General features: G+C 35.1%; 1 protein-coding gene and 1 long non-coding RNA gene across 6 annotated transcripts in view; one reads left to right on the top strand and one right to left on the bottom strand.

Annotated features, from left to right (window-relative positions):
- LOC126761174 (uncharacterized) overlaps window positions 1–25900 on the top strand; it is a 951325-nt gene that overhangs the window by 21916 nt on the left and 903509 nt on the right. The window lies entirely within an intron of this gene.
- LOC126761169 (Golgi-specific brefeldin A-resistance guanine nucleotide exchange factor 1 homolog) lies at window positions 405–25224 on the bottom strand. Of its 2 annotated transcripts, none has more exons than XM_050477134.1 (4): window positions 20858–25224; window positions 2759–3620; window positions 2301–2411; window positions 405–2167 (listed from the first exon to the last, which is right to left on the bottom strand). In XM_050477134.1, the coding sequence occupies exons 1-4, from the start codon at window positions 20925–20927 to the stop codon at window positions 2089–2091; spliced, it is 1122 nt and encodes a 373-aa protein (XP_050333091.1). In that variant the 5' UTR covers window positions 20928–25224; the 3' UTR covers window positions 405–2088. The 2 variants fall into 2 exon arrangements, with proteins under 2 accessions (XP_050333091.1, XP_050333090.1); XM_050477133.1 differs by lacking the exon at window positions 20858–25224 and adding an exon at window positions 3883–4205.

Below are 25900 nucleotides of genomic sequence, written 5' to 3'. Positions count from 1 at the left end.
AAAAATAATCATAAAATTAAACCAAAAATTGTAAATATTATTTTAACACACAGTAACTCAACAACCAACCGCTTCACAAAATATGCAAGTCACCACTGAGGCAAATACTGAACATACACTAAGCATATACTTTAGTCTATCAACTCACTAAAAGCATGTTTTGTTGCCTTGACATCTTGGTGATAAACTTTCAACTTCAATTTCAGCAACTACTACTTTCCTGCACTGCTGCTGTTTCCACTACCCCGTTGTTGGTGCTTGCTGTCCGCCTACGCCGCAGCGCAGCTGCAACACTTCCAGCACTCACACTGTTTCGTTATTGTTGTTTTATAGACTTTTGCTTTACTGCTAAAATGTTTGCTGTTGGCCAAATTAAAAAAAAATATTACAATAATAACAAAAAATTTTAAATTGTGTTTATACCAATGCTTTTTATGTGTTTTTTTCTTTAATTTAATTTAATATTAATTTGTTTCTCTCTTACTACGAATTAGTTATCATTAATTAATATCACATCGACTTTGTTTGTTTTTGCGTTTTTGCATCGCATTTGCTTAAAGTTTTAAGAGTTTCTTATTTGCTTTTTGATTTTTTTCAAAATTTTTGTTTTGTTTTTAGTGTTTTTTTTTCTTGAAAAAATCGCCATTAAATGTTTTCATTGCATAGAAAAAGGAAATAAGTAGAACAGTTTGTTAAGCAGCCTGCTTTATTGCTGGCTCTTTGTTTGTATGTTTGTTGTTTTTTGTTGTTGTTCACGTAATACTACCATAAATACAGTGTTGGACGCTGCCAGAGGCGTCCGTTGCTTTGTTATGCTTTCGTTTTTTCTCTTGTTTTTGTTGTAATTTTTTGTTTTTGTTATTTAAATTTTTGTTTTTGTTGTAATTTTTTGTTTTTTTTTCTTAATTTTTTATAAATTACAAATATTAGCTTGCTTCCCCTAAACGTATGCAGTCTTCCAAAAATAGTAGCCACTAATTTCACTGCTGCTCGGCTTACTTTGTCGGCGCCTGTGCACCGTTTATGCACATGCTTGTTTGCCTTTTTTTGTTGTTTATTGTTTTTTATGGTTGTATGTTTGTATGTACGCCTGCATATATGAAATTTGTCGGCAGCGTCTGCTCTTTCGACTCCATTAACTCCGCTGTCTGCTTGCCGCTGCTGCGCTTTTCGCCACTTTTCAGTCCAAATTAAGTGCCTGATAACTGCATATGCAGTGTGCTGTTGTTGTTTTTTGTTGTTGCTGCTGTTAGTTCTATTGTTTAAGGTTGTTGCTGCTATTATTGTATTTCTCTTATGGGATTTTGATTTGTATTTCGTCTTCCTTTTATTCCAGTTTTATTGTAGTTTAGTTTGTATGTTTTGTTCTTGTTGCTATTATTGCGAAATTTTTGCTTTATTTACTGTTTAGCGCAAAGAAAATCGTGTGTATTCCAAGTTTATTGCATTTTTTGGGATTTGTTGTGAAAACTTTTCGCGAATTGTGCAAATTTTGCTTTGCTCACGCACTTTCTCAATCACTGCTTGCTCGCCTCATCCGCATACTAGCCGTTATGTAAACGTTTTAGCATTTTGCTTTTGTTATTTTTTGCCTCTTGCGACTGCTTGTTTCGTGGTATTCTTGGTGTTCAGTTAAAATAATGAAATTCGGAGGGATTGTTGAGAAAGTAAAGTATTCTCGTTATGCGTTGTTCCTGGTTTTGTTGTAGTAATTGTTTGTTGTTTACTTCTTCTTCTTCTTCTTCTTTGTAGTTGTAGTTAAAGCCACGCCCATTTAATTATTAAAAAACAAAAACATTTTTGTATGTGTGTATGTATGTATGTATAGCACATAAATTTGCTAATTACACGCAATTGACCAATTTCGGTTGCCCTTCGTTCAAGGTCCTTCCATGTTGTTGTTGTGTATTTTTCGCCACATTCTTGTTGTAAATTTTGACGTGTGTTTGCGCGTAGGAGAATAAATGAGATCTCTGGTTGGGTTATGTATGCATACATGTGTTTAAAAAAAAGAATAGAACTCTCCTCTCGCAAACAAACGCAGCTGGAATAAGCTGGAACAAGCTAGCGCAAGCACGCTTACGCGCACTAATCGCAGGAGTAGAGCTTGTTCTTGGTCAACGTGAAATCGGGGCTTATCAAAATGGTATTGCTGCGTGTTAGGTTCCTGCAATGGAAGCAAAAGATTTGTGTGAAAACTTTTATAAAAGTTGAATAACAATTAAGAAAGCAAGAATAAGAATAAGGAAGAGTAAGAAGAAGCAGCAACATTGAAAATATTGCCGAAAAGGTATACATACTTGATAAACTGTGGCAACAGCGAAGTCCAGCCGCTCTTGTCCTGCTTCAGCGTGAGATACAGCTCGAAGGTGGAGACAGTGCAGTCGTCCACTTTGAAAGAGGCAATGCGTCTGTTGAAGAAAGCGGTTAAAACAGTGAGTGAGTATGGCATAAATATAAACTTAATATAATGTTTTAGGTTTTTTTAGGTTAGGTTAGGTTAGCAGATCGATGCTAAGTGGGATCTCCTATGGAGTGGGTTCTCACTTGGACAGCTTAAAGCGGCGGTCCGTTATGATGCTTATAAACATCTAAAAACTGGCTCATAAGCTCACTACAGCGTATTACAGTTTCGAATATTAGTTTCGGCCAGCTCTACTGCTGCGCCGCTGGTAAGATTACCGTGCTGTTTCAACCACATTAAGCTTAGGTTACATTAATAATATTATAAGAAAAATTTGATTGCCAGCACACTCACCGCACATTGCTCGGCTCGCATTCGAAATCGATGTACAGCGAGCAGCCGCGCACGCCACACGGTTCCCGCTCCGAAGCCTTAATTATTTCGGCCGCTATGCGCGGCATGAGATCAAATGGCAGCGAGACTTCGGTGCAGTCCAGGTGGCGCTTCTTCGCGTCCCGCAACTCCGTCTGCACGCGCTGTGCCAGCTCATTGACCGCGGCTATGTCCACATCGGTAGTGGCGCTGCCGAAACAACTGCCCGTTGTGGGTGAGCCTGTCGGTGTGATGCCGGCCGCTACTGGTGGTTCATAGTAGAACAAATTGTTGTTGTAAGTGGCCTCCATGGCCGCTTGTTTGTTGTTGGTCGGCAAGGGCGCTGTTTTTTGCTTTTGATACGCTTGTGTGGCGCGTTTTTGTCCTTCACTATAGTATTTTCCTTGTTGTTGCTGTGCCGCTTGATAATGCTGATAATTGTTGTCGTGATGTGCCAAGTGATTGTAGTGTGGTTGGTGGTGGTGATGTTGTTGGTGATATTGGTGGTGATTATTGTGTTGCGCGCCACCGTAATGGTGATTGTTATAGTAGAAATGTCGCTGCTCGTGATGATGTGCTTGTTTGTGGTGTGCCTGCTGTGGCGCCGACCAATTGCCGCCGTCCACTACGTCACCGCCCGCTATGGCGTCCTCAGCGTACAGCTGCAGCGCTGGCTGCAACGCTTCGTCCTGCTGCTCCTCTCTGATCGCCTGTTGTTTATAGCTTAAGCTATGGTTGTTGCTGTTGTTGCTTTGATTGTGCACAACGTTGTCGCTGGTCGTATGATTGCCGGTTGGTAACTGTGTGGTTGTTGGTGGTGGTGGCGTTAGCGGACTCGCCCAGTCTATCGATTGAAAGCAGAGAACAGAACAATTCATTAGATTTTCTTTTTCTGGCAATTGACAAGTTGCTTTGTTTATTATTCGAAATATGTATAAATTAAAATTAAAATGAAAATATTATCGGTAGCTAGTAGGCGGCATGCTTAAAGCCGAACGTGTGTGGTGAGAAAAACTTGCGTTACAAATTAATGGAGGAAACGATTTCAGCTGGCAGCTACTGCTACTACAAACACACACACAAACAAATACATGACATATACATACAGCGCTGTCGACAAGGCATAATTGTCGCTAGAGGCGTATGCGCTGGGAAATGTGGCGTTGCTAAGAAATTTGTCATCGGAACTCCTTTCGATTCCCGCAGCCGAACCGCAGTACACCGATTTTTTAAAATATGATTTTCTAAAATCCGTCACAAAACACTAATTTACTAATCACTTAGCCACAATCCTATAATTTCTGCAAAAGTTTTCTTCAAAATGTCAATATTCTCGTCCTTTTCGCTACCAAATTCATTTGATAAATTTTCCACGGTACTTCGAAGTCAGCATGCGCACATTATACCGGCCGGCTACTTTCTTACTTACATAGCCTATACATACCGCTATATATATAGCTGGTATGTAAATAAGAAACAGCTGTGCGCCAACACACAACCCATACTCCAACATACTGTTACCGCACAGCAGAGGAGTGTGCTAAGGTCGCAGTAACAGCGCTTTTATTTACATGCCGCAAAATAAACTACGCCGCTGTAATCATACACAATCACCTAATTATGTACAGCAGCGCATAACAGCTGTTAGAAATAAAGTAAAAAACCGGGCAGACAACAGCTGACAATCAGCGAAAGTGAAAAGCGCAGCAGGCACACACGACAACAACACCTGCACATAGCACACTTGCAGCCGAACAGCTGTTAGCAGCAGTCAACAATGCTTAACAGTCGTTAACAGCATATAAAACCCTCAACAGCCGTCAACAGCATTTAACAGACGTAAACAGTGCTAACAGCCATTAACAGCATATAACTCCCTTAACAGCGTTTAGCAGCCTTCAGTAGTGCTTAACAGCCTCCAACAGCGTTCAACAGTTTGCTGTAAACCAATCACATTTGCAGCGACCAATGCTGTTAACGCGCTCTGATGAGAGCGCATTCACAGTAACAGCTTACCAAGCGCAGGCGCTGCAATTACACACATGCACACATACATAAAAACCGTGAGCAAAAGCAAACGTCGCTACAGTCAGTGCAGGCTAACAGCTGTTTACACAAAACAGCTGACTTTTCTGTTTGTACAACAAGTTCAATGCGTCAGTGTGTGTTGGGTATGCACGTCAAATATACATATATGCGCTACAACGGCGGACATGAGACGAAATCACCTGGCAACTCAGCTGGAAATCAGCCGTTCTTTCTTGGTTGGCGTGTCGCCGACGTGCTTGCGTGACATTTGCTCGTTTGCTTTAACATTTATATACTCGCTCGTTCCAACATTTACTTGTAGCTGCACATACTCAGCGCCATGTAAGTGGTTGAGTGTGTAGTGTATGTGCAGTAACATAGCTATGTAAGTGTGCTTGTGTAAATATTGAAAGTGAAGATGAGCGAGCACTTACATTACATGCTAACTCACATTCGCTCGCACGCACACTCAGGCACATGTAGTGAATGCATTTTACATACGTATGTAGGTATGTATGTCAGCGTACGTGTTATTTAAGTTTGAGGGTTAGGTAACTTGTGCATAGTGACAGAGTGACTGTTGCACGCACAGGGCTGAGGGTGGGTGATTTGCAAACTAGTGCAGATGTTGGTTATTTTAGGAGAGTACTAGTTGGTGAAGAAATTAAGTATGAATGAGTGAAATATAATTATTTCAAAAATTTAAAAAATATGTAGTGCTTATTAAAAAGCCTCAAATTCATAGAATTATTATATAACGTCACTTTAAATACAAAATAACGTAACTTCACTTTTCATAAGTTTACAGGCGAAGGAAAAACGTTATAATAGAAACCACTCATATTGAAACAAAATTTGAGTTTTGGTTATAAAATGGTTATATATTGGTAATATTTATATTCACATATTGAACCTACTATATAACCTATAGTAAATGTATGAAAATTTAATGAAAAAAATTAAATCAATTATGAAAAAATTATGTTTTTAGTTAGGTAATATTTATAGCGCAAATTAACGAAAATTTGAATTTTTTGCTATAAAACCGATTTATTGAAACAAATATTGTTTGCAATAGAAATGTGAACAATGCAAGAAATTACTCTGCTGAACACGTACAAAATACAAAAGCAGCTGAGTATATATGTACATATTTATGTACCATATGTATGTATGTATGTAAGTACTTATTGGGCAGTTGGCAACAGCGTCAAGTTTTGCTGCATTGGAAAAATTGTAGTGACGGAAAACTTTGTCAAATATCGAATGAATAAAAGGTAAACTGCAGCAATCAAAAACCAGGCCCGTAAGCTTCATTGCGCTATGTTATTTGATATGTACAGCAACAAATAAGCAATCGTCAGCTTTATTGTTGTACTTGTATTTCAACTATTGCATGTACATTTATGTATGTATATAGAAAGAATTTATTTCTAATGGATGAATAGATGGTCAAATAAAAAGGTTTTCCATACAAAAACTTGATTTTGATCGTTCAGTTTGTATGGCAGCTATATGCTATAGTGGTCGGATCTAAACAATTTTTCAGAATATTGTAGCGTTATGAGATGTAATAGTCCATGCCAAAATTCGTGAGAATATCTCGTCAAATAAAAAAGTTTTCCATACAAAGACATAATTCTGATCATTCAGTTTGTATGGTAGCTATATGCGATATTGACCCGATTTAAAAAATTTCTTCGCAGGTTATAGCACTGTTTTAGGAAATAATTAGTGCAAAATTTCGCGAAGATATCTTGTCAAATAAAAAAGTTTTCTATGCAAGCATTTGATTTGGAACGTTCAGTTTGTATGGCAGCTATATGCTATAGTGGTTCGATCTTAAAAATTTCTTCAGATAAGGTAGGGCTGCCTTAGAAAATAATCGGTGCCGGATTTTGGGAGAATATCTCGATAAATAAAAAAGTTTTCCATACAAGAAATTGATTTTGAACGTTCAGTTTGTATGGCAGCTATATGCTATAGTGGTTCGATCTGTATAATTTCTTCGGTTGTTGTAGCATTGCTTTAGATAATAATTCATGCGAAATTTTGTGAAGAAATGAGAAACTTTTCCTGTCATATTCGCTTGCAAATAAGCATGTATAGTATGTGTTATTGTTGTAATTTATTTTCATAACTTGTCTTCTTTTCTTTGGTATACTTTTCGTTTAACTGCGTTAATTACGGGTATTAATAGCCGCTGGTTCGCTTGGTAAATGTATGTGTGTACATATGTATGTATGTATGTATGTGCGTTGACTATTATACTATATACCGTTTATTCAGCGGCTCCTGCCACAGGCACGCCTCTTATAAGCGCATCCATACTTGAGCTTTTTCATATTAAACAGGAGTATGCTCATCCGGCTGAAACTTGCAGCTTTGTAATGTTTGCTTTGTTTTGCTTACATACATATCTGCATATGTATCTACATACATACATACATATATGTAAAAGGTATGTATGTGCATGTTTGCGATATTTCTTCATATGCGCTTAAATGCAGTTTAGCTCATTGCAGTTCGTTCACTTGTATTGGCAGTAAGCCTAAGCAACTATTTAAAATGACAGCGACAACAACAACAACTACAAAGCGACGTGCCACAACAACCACATTAGCGAGTGTTTCAAAAGCAATGGCGGTTTCGTTGGCAACAGTCGTTGAAAAATTACGCTAATGTTGAAAAGCAGAAGAAGCAGCAGCAGCAGCAGCAACGAAAACAACAACAAACAATTTGCACCGTATTAGGAACAGCTAGTTCATATGCATGTAAAGCTGTATGATTTCATGCAGCGCTTTGTGGCAATGGGCTTTTATGGGCGACAATAGCAACAAAAGTGCAAACAATAAGCAACAACATGTCGAGCAGACAAGCTGACAAGCGGGCGGCTAAGCGGGTTGGCGCACACACGGCGAGATTTATAATATAATACATTCTGTGCGGTTCCACAAGGCGAAGGTGAAATTTCATTAGACACAGCGGCGGTGCGCTTTGTGTTCGCGTTGTTGTTGTTCTTGTTGTTGTTGCCGCTGTTTTTACAGCAAATTTCTTTTGTGTGCCATATTTTGTTATTTTTCCTGTTTTAATTGCCAACACACGTTCAGTGCAAAAGAAGAATGAAATAATGAAGACATATAGGTACATAGATGTCTATATAGATGTGTATTATACATATATATCTAGTAGTCAATGCTTTTACATATGTATGTACATAAATGTCAGCGGGTGGTGGCGCAAGACTTGGCAAGAGCCAGACTAGCCACAGCTGTGTGCGCCAACAATGTGACACAAGCGCGCTTTTTTGTTGTCATTATTGTTGTATACGCTTGACAAAAGCAAAATTGCACATGACTGCGACACACACACATACACATTCATATGTGTACATAAAAAAGCCTTAGACAAATATAATATAAAATGTCAGTGGGAGCGCAATGATGATATGTCAGCAAGAATGGCGCAGCAACAACAAAACAAAGACAAAAAATAATTAAATAAGCAACAATAAAAATAGCAAACAGCTCGCATTAAACAGAAAAATATGTAAATGATTATTGCATCATGGCGCGCCTACACGCGCGACATACAGTGGTGCATTTTTGTGTGGAAATTTTTTGAATTTTTGTGGCGCTTTTATAGAAGGTTGGAATAGCTGAATAAAAGAGAATATAAATAAATATATAAAAAAACTTTATGAATAATAAGAAAAAATTATAAATTTTTTTGCCGAAGCTATAGTAACATTCACAAATAGAAAAGTTGCCACAAAAGAACCTGATTTTGAAAGTTGAGTTTGTATGGCAGCTATATGCTATAGTTGTCCGATCTAAAAAAATTCTTCGCAGATTATAGCAATGTCTTAGAAAATAATCTGCTCCAAACTTCGTGAAGATATCTCCATATATAAAATATTTAGTCATACAAGGGCATGATTTTGATCGTTCAGTTTGTATGGCAGCTATATGTTATAGTAATCCGATTTAGAAATTTTTTTCAGATATTTTAGCATTATTTCAGAAAAAAATGCAGGCCGAATTTGGTGAAAATATCTCGAAAAATAAAAAAGTTTGCCATACAAAAACATAATTTTGATCGTTCAGTTTGTATGGCAACTATAAGCTTTAGTGGTCCGATTTTAAAAATTTTCTTCAGATATTTGAGCATTATTTTAGAAAATAATTCATATCAAATTTTTTGAAGATATCTCGATATGTAAAAAAGTTTTCCATACAAGGATATAATTTTTATAGTTCAGTTAGTATGGCAGCTATATGCTATAGTTGTGCGATCTAAAAAAAATTCTTCGCGAATTATAGCAATGTTTTAGAAAATAATCTGCACCAAATTTCGTGAAGATATCTCTATATATAAAATATTTAGTCATACATGATTTTGATCGTTCAGTTTGTATGGCAGCTATATGTTATAGTAATCCGATGTAGAAATTTTTTTTCAGATATTTTAGCATTATTTCAGAAAATAATGCGAGCCGAATTTCGTGAAAATATCTCGACAAATAAAAAAGTTTGCCATACAAAGACATAATTTTGATCGTTCAGCTTGTATGGCAACTATAAGCTATAGTGGCCCGATATCAATGGTTCGTACAAATGAGCAGACTCTTGGTGAGAAAAGGGCGTGTGCAAAATTTCAGATCGCTTCCTCAAACTCTGAGGGGATAGTTCATGGCTAAATCGTTGCAACTCGATAAATGCTTTATAAGGGTTTCAGCGTTTCCTGTCGTGTGGAAAACTTCCAGGCAAACCGAATGTAATAATTCGCAAAAATTGCATGCTTTGTTAGAAGTGGGATCAAAACTCAGCCATAATCAGCCAGTAATGCTTCGTACCCTATCGTTCAGAAATTTTCAAAGAAGCAGCCATCAAGCCTTAAAGAACTGAAACAAGGCTTTCATAAAGATTCGGTTTATTATTTTATTTCATTTCTTGCTCCAGTGCCAGTCTTGATATGATCTTTTAGCGGCAGCTTAGTAAGCACCAAGGTAGCTTGTGGAGCCACCCGCAGTAGTTTGAGCAAATTGTATGGGTTGTGGGCAGTTCGAGTTGTGAGTAAAGCCAGGTTTCGCTAGATTCAAGTTTATGTAGACTTCAGCCATTGTTGGGACGGCACAAAGGTAACGTTACATAGATGTTAAAAATTTTTTTTTTTCCAATTTTTCATTTGAATTTTTCGGCAGCTTTTTTCACAGTGCCGCAACACTGGAAGTTCCGTCGTGCGCATCGCAACAAGCACTTCAAACAACCAGCGAGTGAGGCACGCGAACACTCAAAATACCAAAACCAAAAAAAAAAAAAAACAAGAAACAGTACAAAAATAACAACAAATTGCGCTAAGAGCGAGTCGGTTTGTTAGTCAACCCAAAGCTTTGTTAGTGTGTGTGTGTGTGTGTGTGTGACGCGTGGGTGTGCTAGTCGATTTGCATATACATAGACAGTTTGCTTGTTTTTGTGCAATTTTTGCCATACTTTTTGGCACACAACGCAACAGAGTTGGCCGTGGCGACTGCCGACTTTTTTTTTGTGTATGTGTGTGTGTGGCTGGTAGGCGGCGTTCAAAGCGCTTGCTTGCGAGCTTAATTACAAAATTTCCAAAGCTAATTCAACAACGCGAAAGTTGCCAACAACAAGCAACAAAGCAAAAAATAAAAAAATAATGCTACAACAACAACAAGTAAAACAAAGCAACGTATGAAACCAAAAAAAAGCGTCTGCAATTTGAAATGCGCGTGAATGTGTGCCGAACAAGAAAAGTTTGACAAAAACTCAATAGTTAATTGGGCTGGCGGGCGCGCTGAAGGGCATGGGCTGGCAGGCGGCAGCAGCTGCGCGGCACAACAATGCAGTGGGTCGACACATACAGCTGCACTGACGCGCGCCTCTCGCCAACGAAGCGAATTCAAAGGATTGAAAGGACAACGACAAGCGCGATGACGCAAAACACAGCAGCGGCGCGGAGGCAGCTGACAGGCATGTAAGTGTGCGCGTAGAAGCGTTTGTATGCAAATGTCCTTCAGACGACACATCCTTTTTTTTTGGTTTTCGGTCAATGCGTACACTCGGCAATAAAGTGTGTAATTTATGCGGGCAACAGCATGTACGACTGTCATACACATGTATGTGTGTGTGGTTGCAAGTAAAAAATTCTGCTAAAATAAAAGTTACAGGAAAAAACAGAGTAGCGACTTCAGAGCGTACGTGTGTGCGCGGCAGGGGGAGTGGGTAAGCAGTTGGCGTGGACGCAGTCAGACATGAAATTAAATTGACTGCAATTTTCAAAACCACAAAAACCGGACGATAGCGCGAAGCCGGGTGTGAGCTGATGAGGCGCAAGGGGCAGCAAAACAGGCACATACATACAAACATGTAAAGTAACTGTTTGTAGTGAAGTTGAAGCCGGCAGTCAGTCAGCTGTTAGCGCGCTAAAGTAGACACGAGCAGCGCGCCGTGGCCAACTTGGCAATAGTGAAGCCTCCAAGCCCGCGCACGCTGCATTGATAATTCTTTTTTCATACCAATTGAAAGAGCGGCGATCAGTTGTTGCCAACGAAGCCCGGCAATTGCGATGTTGAACCACAATTTGTTGGCGACGACTGGACGCGCGGGCACATACCGGCGGTTAGACCAGCAAAGCGACACTTAGACGCGCCCTCCGACGCGCACTCGGGTTAAAGCGCCACAATTGACACAGCCGCGTCGCACCGCGACGGACACAGCGCCGCAGCACAGCTTGTGTTGCCTGCGCGCTGTGCCGTTAGCATGCCTGCCAGAGTCAGTTGAAGCTAGCGCGTCTCTGCATGGCCTGTGCGCCCCTGTATAGCCAGCACGCCACTCCGCGCACCACCTGCACCTTCGCCATCATGCAAACTTTTCACTCTTCTCCACTCGGTGTGGATTTCAATTGCCAACAGCTTGTTTTTTGTTGCTACACCTTCACTGCGCGCTCCACTTGCCTGTGTCTGTGTGCTGTCGCCAGCACTCAGCTGGTTTGCTGAGCCTTGCGGCGCTTCCCTTTTATCCTGCTGCTTTTATCAATTCACTTTGGCTTCATTTTTCCATTTGCCGCTCGCTTTCATGAAAGTTGCCTTTTGTGTGTGCGCGCCACTCGACTACACTCGGCTCGACACTAGAATTTAGGTGTGTAGAACTACAAGCACAGACAAACACACACAGGCGCACAGTCACACCAGTCGCAGTGCTGGCGAATCTGTCCCGAGTTCGCCCAAGTGACAGGATTAACAGGAAGTTGCATAATCCCTGGAGCGTCATGTCATACTTGTTTGGCCAGCGACTTTATAATGCCAACGCTGGCGCATACGATTGCGCTGCAAAGCCACACAAGGCGATTACTACACAGTCAAGCAGCGGCTCTGCATGTGTGGTGGTGATGGTGGAGCGTATTTCGGTTACTAAGTGCCTCAAAAGGCCGCAGCTCACTAGTTGGCTGTATAATCCAATGGAGTCACACATACATACAAGCTGAAGCTTAACAATTCTGCATTTTTGATTTAGTTTTAGACTTTTTTTTGCGTTTTTGGTGGATTTGCGGTTATTTTTTTGTTTTTGCTCTGTGCTTCCTTTCGGAGGTGTGGTTGATTAAATTTTAAAATTCATTCAGTTTGTCAGTGGCGTGGCGTGCGCTGGGTATTTGCGGGAGTTATTACACACATACACACACAGGAACATATATTCTAGCATACATTTAGCTTTGCATAAGCTGAAAAGTGTATTTTGCCATAAAGTTTGAAAGCCACACATTTATATTTGTTGGCTTTCCTTTTTCGCCTGTGCCTGTGCCTGGCTTGAGTGGAATTTTGTGAATTTTTAATAAATTTAGTGGAAGTGCTGCAAATTCAAGGCGTTAGTTCTGTTCTTCACATAGCGGTTGTGGTATGCTTTTTGTGTGTTGGCAATGCTGTTCATGTGTGCCTTAGGGTTGTTGGATTTTTTTTTCGAAAAAGTCAATTAACGCAATATTTTGCCTACAAAAGCTTTGTCGATACAAAAAAACTTTGAATGCGAGTTCAAATTTAATTAAACCATATTCTAAATATACGAAAAACGAACAATTTTGCATTTATCTCACTTAACACAGAATAAAAAAATTAATATAAAAAAAATTTAAAAAAAAATTAAAAAAAATTAAAAAATTTAAAAAAATTTAAAAAAATGTAAAAAAAATTTAAAAAAAAATTAAAAATTAAAAAAACTTCTAAAAAATTAAGATTTAAAAATTTGTTATATAATTATGAAACAAAACTAAATAAAAAAATTAATTATTGAAATTAAAAAAAAAATTTTTTAAAAAATTAAAATTAAATAATGCTAAAAAAACTTAAAATTTTGTCAAATTAAAAAAAGAATTGTTTTTTTATTAATATTTTCCTAACTAGTTTTTATACCCGATAGCAAAATTTTATTCAATTAATTTTTTTATATACAAATTTTTTAATTTTTAGTTTTATTTTACATTTATACATATATAAATTTTTAATTATGACTTTTTTTTTAATTTTTTGAAATTCAAATTTTTAAAAATTTACTTGTAATACCTAAAAGAAATTACTTTTGTTTAATTTAATTTTTAATTTTTTTATGTTTATATTAAATTTTTTTAATTGTAATTACAGAAATTAAAATTTAGAAAAAAATTAATTACAATTAAAAAAATTAATATTATTTTACAAAAAAATTAACCTTAAAAAATTTTATTCAAAATTTATTTTTTTCAAACATTAAAAATTTATAATTAAAAAAATTTATTTTTAAAAAAATTTTGCATTTTGATATAATAAATTAATTTTTAAAATTTGAATTTCAGAAATTAAAATTAAGAAAAAACTATTTACAATTAAAAAAATCATATGTAAATATAAAAAAATATATAAAAATTCATATTAAAAAAAATTAAATAAAAATCAGTACATTTAAAAAAAAAATATTGTAACAAAAAAAAATTTAACATTAAAAAAATGTATTAAAAATTAAAATTTATTAAAAATTAAATTTAATTAATTTAAATTAAATAATTTATTATTAAAAATTATTATTTTTTAAACAATAAGAATTTATAATTAAAAAAACTCATTTTTAAAAATATTTTGCTTTTGGATATTATAAATTAATTTTTATAATTTGAAAATTAAAAATTAAAAAAATTAAAAATTTAATTACAATTAAGAAAAGTATCTGTGTATAAATATAAAAATAATTTCAAAAGCTATAACTAAAAAAACCAACATTAAATACAAAAAAAAAATAATTATTAATTTTCTTACTATAAAACTGGCATGTGGGCTGCTTCAAACACATAATCTGTTCTAGTTTCTATTCTTTTATTGCTTTTTGTCTCACCCACCCTATTATTGCTGTTTTTAACTCTTGTAATATTTATTTTTTTATTATTTAAAATTAAGTTTCTAAGGTTTTTATTAAAAAATATGCAGAAAAAATTTGCTTTCGTTTTTTTTAATTTCTTTAATTTTTCTTAATTTTGTTAATTAAATTTTTTTTTAAGTTTTTTTAAATATTTTTGTAATTTTTTTTTAAGTTATATTAATTTATATCGAAAGAAATATTTTTTGTGCAATTTGTACCCCGTTATGTTCCATAATTTTATCTGATTACTAACTTTTTAATATTGTCAATATGTTTTAGTTTTTACTTCTTTTTATTTATACTTTTATTTTATTTATTGATTTAATAATTCGCAAAAAAAAATTTGTTTTACTTATTAATTTTTTATTAATTGTGTTAATTTCTTAAATTTTTTTAATTTTTAAATTTTTAATTTATGTATATTAATTTTTGTTTTTGTTAAAATCTCAATTCTGAAGAAAAATTTTCTTCCCATATTTTTAATTTCTGTAATGCTTTCTTTAATTTTAAAATCTTTTCACTTATATTAGTATAAGAAGAATGTGTGATTTTATTTAAAAAAAATATTACAAATTTACTATGCAATAATAAATCTATCTTCAGTTTTAATTCATTATATTTATTTCGAAATTTTTATTATTTTCTTCGTATTTCGAATTACCAACGAAATTTGCAGCTTCATCAATTCAAAGCTTACACTCAACAATAAATCTAAATATAAGAGTATATCGTTTATTTAAAATTATTGCTTTAAAATTATCTTTAATTCATGGGAAAGACGTTTTTCTGCTGAATCTTCTCGACAAGAGAATAAATTTTCAACTAAAATAATTTCCCAGAAGGATCAATGAATGTGATTTACCTACAGTATAACTATAAATACCATATATACAAGTATGTACATATGTAGGTGTGCATGTTAATTTATTTTCAATAAATTAATCAACACAGCACTACTCAAAATTTTAGATTTTTATTTGAGCGAAAACGCTTATAAAATTGAAAAATTCCGCGAAATACCACAAATAGCGCCACGATGCGCCGAGTCTTCTGAGTGCGCCTATGAGTTGTTACTATTAGCAGCTCAATATAGCGTAACCCGTGGCCGCTGAGCTGCCAAGCATTGTGTTTGGCTAAACAAATAGGTAATAAAAGCATGAATTTGCCGGAAATTTTTAATTGCGCCGGAGTATCTGTGCTTATGTGCGTCTGTGTGTGTGTGAAAATTCGTGCGATTGAAAAGTTTTTTCCCAAAAATGCTTCAAACGTTGAAAGCGCTTCCTTGCACAGAGGGTTCATGGTTCATTTTTAAATGTGTAAAATAAAAAAAAATCACTTTATGTACAGCCGATAATAATCTGTTGCAAGTTATTGCTCGATACGCGATTCGCACATGGCAACTGGCTGAAAAGGCTTAGAAAAAATATTTCCCCTAAAGAAAAACTGAAAATTTATGAAGCTGTCTGCTATTTTGCAGCAACTTTTTATTAGCATTTCCCGTTGTGTGTGCTTGGAAGCAAACAAGGAATTCCCCGAGCGTTGCTAAGCGGCCAATACAATAGTCTAAACAATTAATTGATTAACATCTTTTATTTACAGAATTCGCTGGCAGCAATTAGCGAACAGAACAAAGCGGTAGTGTAGTGATTTTTTTATTTTTTTATTAGTTTCAGCATGTGATTAGCGTTTTTAGCAGTTTTTGAACTAATTCCATTACATTTTTCTAATTCTTTTAATTATAAATTAGTAAAAATTAAAAAAAATATTAATAAAAAACTAAGTAATTAAAAACAAATAAAAATTTGAATTGAGCAAAAAATTAAGAGTAAAAAATATACTATATGTTTTTTCGTAATTAATTTAATAATTTTATTTTATTTCAATATTTTCGAATTAAAAATTTTATAGCGAGAAAAATAAAAAAAATTGAATTTAAACTGTGCTTGATATAGACAAAAGTTAGTAGAAATTAAAAAAAAAATTTAATTAAAAAAATAAGAAATTAATCAAATTAATAATTAAACAACTTAAAAAAGTGTTAAAAATATGAATTGAAAAAATATTTAAAAAAATTAATATTAAAAAAATATTTTATTTTTCCTAATTAATAGAATAATTACCAATATTTTTAGTCAGAAATTTGATTAAACAAAATTAAAAATTTTAATAATTAAAAAATTTAAAAAAGTTAATAAATTTGAGTTGAAATATTAAAATAAAACATTAAAAATTAAAAAAAATTATCGTAATTAATTAGTTAATTTTATTTTTTTCTAAATTTTTTTTTATTTTTCATACGGTCATACTCAAATATGTATATATACATACATATTAAATATAAATAAATATATTAAAAAGTTTAATTAAGCAAAATTAAAATTTAATAATTAAAAAATTATAAAAAAAATTAAATAATTTGAATTGAAAATTTACAACAATAACATTAAAAAATAAACAAATATTTTTTTAATAAATTTTTTCCATTAATTTTTTTTTTTGAAATTTTCCGTACAGTCATATACTAATACATATGTATGTATGTATATGTATGTAAAAGTATATATAAGAACAATATTTGTATGCTTGTCTGTCATTGCGCAACATTTCGTGTGCGCTTTTGTTCTAAATGGCGCTCAAATTTCACCAAAAATTCTATCCAGTTCGGAAGCTAACCGAATTTCACTCACCACTGACAAAAGGTTAAAGCAGAAAAAATACAAGAAAAAAATTAATAAATCGCGGTATTGTCTGAAACAATGAAATAGAATATTGTCAAAGCGAAAAAAACATATTATTTCACACTCACACACACACACAGCGCGCATAGCAAAGCCAAGCAGCTGTAGCGCTGAGCTAAGCAGTGCGTAGCCGCGCGGTGTGGTGCGGTGCGGTGCAGCATGGAGTGTCATGTGTGAAGTGGTGGTCATATATCATTTTCATTTAATGGGCGCTTCGCAGCTGAAGCCGTTCTGACCCTGAAATTTGAAGACTCTATTGTGTGAGCACACATACGCGCACACAAACACAAACGCATACATGTCCAATATGCAGCCATAAAAAATATGTGTTTGTGATAATTCAAATAAACTGAAAGGCGAAAACAAGTTCCTCGCCTCAGCGCAGGCGGCCAAAGGGGAGTGGTGCCTACTGTGTTGAGCAGGCAGAAAGACTGAATTTTTGAACTCAAAAATTAAAGGCAACTAAAAAGTCATTTAGTCCACTTTGGCGGCGTAACAGCGGCGGGTTTTACACAATGAGTGGTCGTACATTAGTGGATGGAAAATTCAATAGACACGCACGTACACACATACATACATATGTATGTGGCGGTGTGTGCGCGCTTGTAAGCCTGTGAATATGCAACTATTCAGTGAAGTAAATTATATGCATATGTGCTTAGCATATTTCTTGATTTGCTTGTGTGTGTGTGTATGTGTGCTTAGCTATGGTGTCGCCGTTAATCAACCGAAAAATAATATTAATGCAAACAGCTTGTTAGTTGCAAATTGACTACACTCCACTTCATGAAAAAATCATTACAAAATCCAAGCATGTAATTAATACAGAGAAAACAACAACAACAATGACAAAAGCATTCTGAGTGGAGTAACTGCTTTTCAGCACATTTTTGCTGCTGCTGGCTGCAGCGCTGATTTTATTTAGATTGTTGGTATTATTATTGGATTTACTTGAATGAATTGGAAATCTATGATTTTATGAAGCATTTTTTTCTATATATAAATATAGTTTATTTATTTATTTTTTATTTCGCCGCACGTTGAATTTATGTATGTTTTTTTTAATTACAATTTTTTTAGTAAAATTTCAATATTTGATTTAAAGAAAATGACATTTTTTTAACTTTTTCGTTCACGATAAATTTGAAAATTTTTATATTGATTTTTTTTTCAAAAAATTTAGTTTTTGAATATTTTTTGAAATATTTTGGTAAAGAAAAATTAATTTTTGAACTATTATTGTCAAAATTTTGCAATTTTTTTTATAATTTTGATCTTTTTTATTAAATTTCAATATTTTATTTAAAGAAAATTATTTTTTTTCGTTCACGCTAAATTTAAAAAATTATTTTTTTCAAAAAATTTAGTTTTTGAATTTTTTTTTGTAATATTTTGGTAAAGAGAAATAAATTTTTGAACAATTATTATCAAAATTTTACGAAAATTATGCCTCACGTTGGGATTATGTAGTTTATGAACATATTTTTTTATAATTTTGGTATGTTCTATTAAAATTTTAAATTTTTTAAAGAAAATATAATAAAAAATTGCTAACGCTAAACTTTTTTATAATTAAATTTTTTTAAATGATGTTTTTTAAAATTTTTAAAAACATTTTTTAAAGAAATTTAAATTTTTATGCAATTTTTTTGCTCGTGATAAATTTTAAAATTTTTATAATATTTTTTTTTTTCAAAAAATTAAGTTTTTGAATATTTTTTTGTAATATTTTATTGAAGAAAATTTAATTTTTTAACTATTATCTCGTCACACGTTGAATTTCAACACATTTAGAATAATTTTTTTTCAACAATAAGTTTTTTTCAAATCATTCAAACCTTTTATATTTTTTTTTCAAAATACTAAATACTATTAAAAAAATATAGAAGTTTAAAATTCAAAAATTGCTTAAATTAAATAAAAAAAAATATTCCAAATTTTAATAAAAAAAATTCACAATTGAAATCCAACGTGAGACATTGGACTTGTTTATTAAAATTTCCAATAATAATTGATAAATCGAAATTTTGGATATTTCGTTAAAAGAAAATTTAATTTTTGATAATTTTTTTGAATTTTAATACTTTTACATTCAACGTGAAACGAAACAACTTATTTTCATTAACTTTAATTTTTTGTTTTTTTTTTAAGTAAAATTTTGCATTTTTTTTATTAAATTTCAACAATAATTAGTAAATAGAAGAATTAGTTTTTTACACATCGAATTCCAACACTTTAAAATAATAATAATAATTCTTCCTCAATATTAAATTATTGTATTTTTTTTAAATAAATTTTTGGATTTTTCTTGAAAAATTTTGAGTAAACGAAATTTATTATTTTGAATTATAATTTTACCGCAAGTTGAATTTCAATACTTTTATGCTTTTATGATAATTTTTGTAATATTTTTTTTTATTTCCATTCACAAAAATTATATTTTTTCAATAAAATTTTGACCTTTCGTACTAAAGAAAGATTGCCTCTATTTAAATAATTATTTTTACTTAAAATTTCGTTGAAAGAAAACATGAAAAACTAACAGCAATCAATCAGCGCTAATAGCCGTTGTAATTGCTAAAAAAAAATAATGAAATAATTATGTATGCAGCATAAACTGTGTCATTGACCGGATGCAATTAGTTTCGAAAATTGCTTAATTTGTTTAATAAACAATAACTCAAGCGGCCAAGGCAAAAAATGCAAATTAATGCTTAATTATTGTATTTAAATAATTTTATGACAAAAGGTGTTTGTTTAAACAAAATATTACACGCTCGAACGAGGCAAATTAGTCTAATACAGCATGTGTGAAAATGACTTAATTTAATTATTGCTCGCATTTTAGCCTTTTATGTGAGCAGTAATCGCTGACTTGGAAACAAAAAATAAGCATTGATTTAATTGACAACTAAAACTAAATTATTGTGTTAATTGAATGAGAACGGTGTGAAAATTTTTGGTTTAACAATTCCATTGACTGCGGTTGCAGCGAAGCTGGCATATCTTTCACAAAATAAGAAATTTCCATAGAACATTTTATTTTGACCGCTCGGTTTGTATGACAGCTATATGCTAAAGTTATCCGATCCAAACAATTTCTTTGGAGATTATAAGGTTGATTTATACAATAACACGAGTAAAATTTTATGAAGATATCTTCCCAAATAAAAAAATTTTCCTTACAAGGACTTGATTTTTATTGTTCAGTTTGTATGGCAGCTATATGCTATAGTAGTCCAATCTGAACCATTTCTGCGTATATTGTACGACTGCTTTAAAGAATACTTCAAGCCAAATTTCGTGAATATATCTTTACAAATAAAAAAGTTTTTCATACAAGGACTTGATTTTATTGTCCAGTTTGTATGGTAGCTATATGCTATAGTGATCCGATATCGTCGGCTCCGATAAATGTGTAGCTTCGTCCAAAGTAGTGAACATGTGTAAAATTTCAGAACGATTTCACAACAACTACTTAAGAAAAAAGTGGAAGATAGCTGCCAATAACACATATTTATCAAATATAACATTTATTTCCAGTATTTCCATGCCAAGCTATGCGAAAATTCATACAAATCAGACAGATATTACACAATTCGCTGAAAGTGCATTTTATTTCAATTTGTAAGGCAGCTATATTTATATATATATATCTATATATACATATATATTTGTGCATATTATAATTTGAAAACCAAAATATACTCTTACACCTTTCACTAATTTCAACAACACCTCAAATAACGAAAACTACGAAACGCTTTCAGAATATGGAAAAAAGCTTGCTGCCTATTCCTAAAACTCATTTTACCACAATTTGCAATCACACGCTTTTTATGCGGAATTTCAACATTTAGAGCTTAAAAATTTTTCTTTCAGCATGAAATATTTATAAAATTTGTGACACTCACCTTTAACTTTGCTTGAACCGATGACACCGAATTGTCCCTGATATTGATTTTGTACTGAGAGCACTTCCATTTTCTGGCGCAGCTCCTCGAAGACTTGATCGATATGGATCAAATCGTTGGCGTGCCGCTCCAGCTCGGCGTCCAATTCGAACTGTGACTCGTAGTCAACGTGCGCGTATTCGCGCTCAGCGCCAGCCAGCGTCAATTGCGCCACCTCCGCCGTATCGCCGTTGCGCGCAGCTTCAACTCGCTCAATTTCAGCCTCGCTGTCGTCGTCAATGTCACTGCCGGCGCACGCGTTAATAACGCAGCTATTACCAAGCACGGCTTCAGCTTCCACTTCCACTTCGTTCTCGACTTCACTTTCAGGCGCGCCTTTAGCCTGCGGCGCTCCAACACGCGCTCCTGGCTGCTGCCTGGCGACAACACTATCGGCGCGTTGCCGGTGTTGCGCAACAACCGTTGCCTGCAAGTACGCGCTACGCTGCTGATCGACGGTGGTCGCCTCGACGGCTGCCTCCGTGACCGGACTGGGCGGCGGTATGTCGACGGCCGCGCTGACCGCGCTGGCGCTGCTAACAAGCGCCAATAGCTGCTTAATGCTTGTGGTGGGTGTGTTGCTGCTGCCGCTGCTGCTGGCGTTGTTGACTGGCTGTGTGGCGCCTGTGTGTTCGTGTTGGCTGTCGCTACCGGCCGCTCCTGCTCCTGCTGCTGCTGTTGTTGCAGTGCCCGTGGCTGCTGCTGTGTTTGTGTGGTTGTGGTAGCGTGTTGTTGTAGTGTTGCCAATTTTAATGTTGTTGGCGCTGCAGTGCACTGCAGCGTACGTGTGGAGTTGGAAAATTGAGAGATGCACGTTTTTCTTAATTATTTTTTGTTTGCTTTTGAGCGTCGCGTATGCGTGTGTGGTTTTGGTGTTGTCGTGTGATTTTATAAATTTACTGCTTAGTTATAATGTATGATTTCTTACTACTTGAATTAAATTACGCTTAGAGAAATGCACTTTAATCACAAAAATTGTTTTCGTTTTCTTTTTTTCTTATTAATTTTTTGAATTAAAATTAAAGACACACAGTTGTATTAGAAAGCAAACACAAAACGGCACAAAACGGCAGAAAACTCGACGAACTGCCGGGCTGCCTTAAACTCACTCGCGTTCTGCTTAGCTTTCAATGCACTTCAATCTCACGCTAGCCGACTCATGCTGCTGCCTGAAGTGCGTTTCGAAAACCGTTCTGCAGTTCTGCGGCGTTGTCTTATTAAGTTTCACTTTAGTTAAACGCGTTTATTATTTAATTAACAATTATTAAACATTAATGATAATTTGTTGTGTCTATTAGTAGATTTTTTAATTATTTTATGCTTTACTTAACAAAAACGTAATTGGAAAATAACAACTAAGTTCAATTTGTAATTGTCTTTGCTTCTTTTGTCGTCGCCTCACGCTTCAATTTGATATTCTAAGTTTTTTTGTTATTTTTGTTGCTTTTGCATTAGTTTGTGTGTTTTATTAAAACGGTTTTAACGCTACTTTTGTATTACTTTGTAATTTGTTTGTTGATTATTTGTATTTATTATGCTTGTTTAAAAAGGCGTTAAAAAAGGAGTAGTTGTGTACTAGTACCAACGCTGCGTCCTATTACTTTTAACTGCATTTCCTTTTACACTAATTAATTTGTTAGCTTATTATGCGCGGTTGCTTTGTAAATAACTGACTGAAGGCGTTTTTTTCTTGCTGTTAAATATCTGCCTCGATTTTTTTCTCGCCTCGTAGTAATACGCGTTGATTTTTTCTTCGTCAAAATTTTGTTGTATTAAATTCAATTTACATTTTGGCGTATTTTGTTGCACGCACACGCCTATATTTTCATTAATTGCACGCACACCGCTTACTGGCTTCAATCTCTTCTCGCTGCCTTCTGCAACCGCTATTAATTGCTCGCTTTTTATTTATATTTTTATTGTTATTGTATTTTATTAATTTGTGTTTTGTATTAATTTTTTAGTTTGTTAAGTAATTTTTTTTTTATTAAAAATGAAATGATTTGTTTCCCTGAACTTGTGTGTATTTTACGCTTAGCAAGTTGCAAGTCGCCACTCTCAGCCACGCAAGCTACTCGCACAAATTTCCGTGTTGCACATAAGCTGCCACTAATTTACACTGCTTGCTGGCACTAGCAATTTGTAATGATTTTTAAATTTGTAATGCTTTTCGCTGCTTAAATGTGTTTTGTGGCTGTTCAGCTTGCGTCTCGTCGGCTGCCGGGCCGTGTGAGTTTCCTTGTTCCTTGCTCAGCTGCTTTTAGTAGCTGCTGCTTATTTGTCTACGCTTTGTAGGCTTCGTCGTCAACTTCTCTACGTCTCATTCACAGCACTAAAATATCACTTAATTTCTTTTTTTTTTATTTATTTACTTAAATTTGTGGTTTTTAGCCTTTACGCACTGGTCTCTACGCCGTTTGCTTGCTCTGCCTGCTGCACGTAGGCCGGAAATTTGCTTGCAACGCTTTAACTTTTGCTGCCTTTTTGTTGTAAAATATTTTTGCTTCGCTTTTGTTGTAAAATATTTTCGCTTTGTCGGCGCTTTTGTGCTATTTATCTGCGCCTTCTTTTAGTTGCTTCCTTTTTTCGTTTTTTATTGCTGCGTTTGCTTGTGGCACTCTTTTATGCTGGCTTCACTGCTAGTTTCGTTGGCCGTTCCTTGTACACACTTGATCTGTGCCGATTTGTGTCTACTATTTTATCGGCACAACAAAAAGCAAACTGTCTGCACTTTTTCCGGCTGCGGCGTTTCGGGCTGCGTCCACAATATCAATGGCAAATTGTACTGCTTCCTTCGTTAGCTTTCGCTTTTTTACACCGCTGTTGCGAAAATGGATTTATTTCATAAATGCCACTTCCTTAAACGTAGCGTACGCAGCTTTGCAATTTTTCTTTTTTTTGGAGCACGACGTTGCTTCTCCTGTGTTACACCGCGTTTCGCCGGCTGATTTTACAACAAACAGTAGCTTTGGTTGTCTTTCGCGGTGCGTCGTTGTGTGGCCGGTTGTCTGCCTATGTACCACGTCGTCTCGTCTTTGCTAATTTCCGTTGCTTTGCGCGAGCTCCTCTACGTCGTCTTGCACCAAATTTAAAGACGTTACTTACTCGACGCTCTCTCAGCTGCTACTGACTGCCACCGTTGCTGGCACCAAGCTCCAAGGCTCGGCTGTGCGCTATTTTGGCTCAAACGCGTCACTGCCGCACTCGTTATTGCTCTGGCCTGCGTTACTCAGCGCTCATACGGCTTGCTGGAGCTAGCGCTTGTGCGTTTGGCGTTGCGCTCTCACTCACTGCACGGCTCGTGTTGCTTGCAGCTGATTTGCTTTTCACTCATTTGCCGTTTGCTTGTCGTCGTTGTTGTTTTTGTGCCTATGCTCGCGCTGGTACGTGTTGAAATGTGTTTGTTGCTTGTTATTGTTGTTTGGTAGCTTCCTGACTGGTTTGCTTGCGCCTGCCGCCTATCAATGCGTTACTTATACTCTTCACTCGCGTGCTCTCTTCTGGCTGTTCAATGCTTTTCCTACTGACTTTGCTGCTAATTTAAGAACTTTTCTGCTGTAAAAATTTAATTTATGGACTTTGCTGAATTTACGAAATTTGACATTTTCATCTTTCGCTTTCAAGTAAACGGATTTTGTTGCTTGCGAATTGGGTCTATTTTTTTAGTTTTGGTTGAGCTTTCGCTGTTTTGTAGTTGCTGGTTTTTGCTGCTTTTGTTAAATGGCTATTTCATGCGTTGCAACGGCGTGTGCTTTGCCGACTACTCGCTCAATAGAATTTCACACCATTAATTTTGCAATTTCAACGACTCAAATAACAGTGAAAATTGCATATGTCAGCTGTTTTCCGTAGCGGTTGTATGTGTGTTGCTCATATGTGGTGTGTGTGTGTATTGGTAAGAAAGCTTGAAAATATGGCTTGATTTACGCTTGAATGTCTATGGATTTGGTTGCTTGGTTTATTTGTCAAGTCTGTGCTTACTGGCTGGCTGATTTATTGGCTTTGTGAAATTAACAACAGTTGCTTTTTTTTCGCTTACATACAGTTTTCTGTTGAAACTTCGTTTTTACCGTTTCGATTTTACAAAAACTGTATTACAGTGTAAATTATTGCAGTCCTTTGTCATTTGTCTATTTTTGGTTGCTTGTAATGGTTTGCCTCTTACTGTAGTCGTCGTCGTTGTGTTCGCGGTCTTGGTCTTGGTCGTCGTCGTCTTCGTCTTCGTAGTCGTGCTGTGTTGCTGTTACTTTATGTTCTTTCAAAAAAAAAGTTGTTCCTCTTCTTGTTCTACACAAACCAATTTCCACGTTACGTTTAACCAGCAGAGTTGTTACGAAGCTACTGGATCCGACCGGCTCAAAGTGCTGCTATTTATAGGGCTACCCAGGCCGTTACAATCAACGATTTTTTCCACATACAGACGGGCCATCACTGCAAAGCAAGGCAAACCAACCCAAACAGCCAACCGACCGTTCGTACAACCAAACAATCAACCAACCAAACTAACAACAACGTACCGGCTAACGATTTGTATCTTTCAGATCCCTACTCTTCGCTTACATTACAGCCACAATGCAACGCACCTACAAACCGCTACATATAACATTTGTATGTGTGCGTGTGTTTTTGCACTAAATTGTGAGTGAGTGAGTGAGTGAGTGAGTGACTTGTCGTGAAAAGTCGTATTGAGCGCCTGGCTGTGAGTCCCACTTACTTAAAATTGCTGCCTGCAATGGCCCCAACTCTTTGCCATGCGCTATTGCTAACCAATAAGCGCCTACTCTCGCTCACTCTCTTTCGCTAGCTGTCACAACGCACAGCTGAACGTTTGGAACATCTGTTTCGGCAGCTCAGGCAATCAGCTGATTTTTTTCTGTACTTCGTCGTTTGCGCACGCACAGATGTTTTCGTGGTGCTGCTAAGAGAGTTGAGTGAGTCGTTGGGAAGATAATTACTTTGAGTTGGAATTGCGCACTTGATGCGCGGTGTTACTAAAAAGAAACT

The sequence above is a fragment of the Bactrocera neohumeralis genome, chromosome 6 (assembly GCF_024586455.1).
Source record: "Bactrocera neohumeralis isolate Rockhampton chromosome 6, APGP_CSIRO_Bneo_wtdbg2-racon-allhic-juicebox.fasta_v2, whole genome shotgun sequence".
In the NCBI taxonomy this organism is placed as follows: domain Eukaryota; kingdom Metazoa; phylum Arthropoda; class Insecta; order Diptera; family Tephritidae; genus Bactrocera; species Bactrocera neohumeralis.
This window is presented reverse-complemented; position numbering and strand designations above follow the sequence as displayed.

Excerpts from the sequence above, each read along its gene's own strand:
- LOC126761169 (XM_050477133.1), bottom strand. The coding sequence starts at position 3,958 with ATGACAAATTTCTTAGCAACGCCACATTTCCCAGCGCATACGCCTCTA. Across the intron at positions 2,412-2,758 it reads TGCGAGCCGAGCAATGTGCG|ACGCATTGCCTCTTTCAAAG; the intron begins GTGAGTGTGCTG and ends TTTCTTCAACAG. Across the intron at positions 2,168-2,300 it reads CTGTTGCCACAGTTTATCAA|GAACCTAACACGCAGCAATA; the intron begins GTATGTATACCT and ends CTTCCATTGCAG.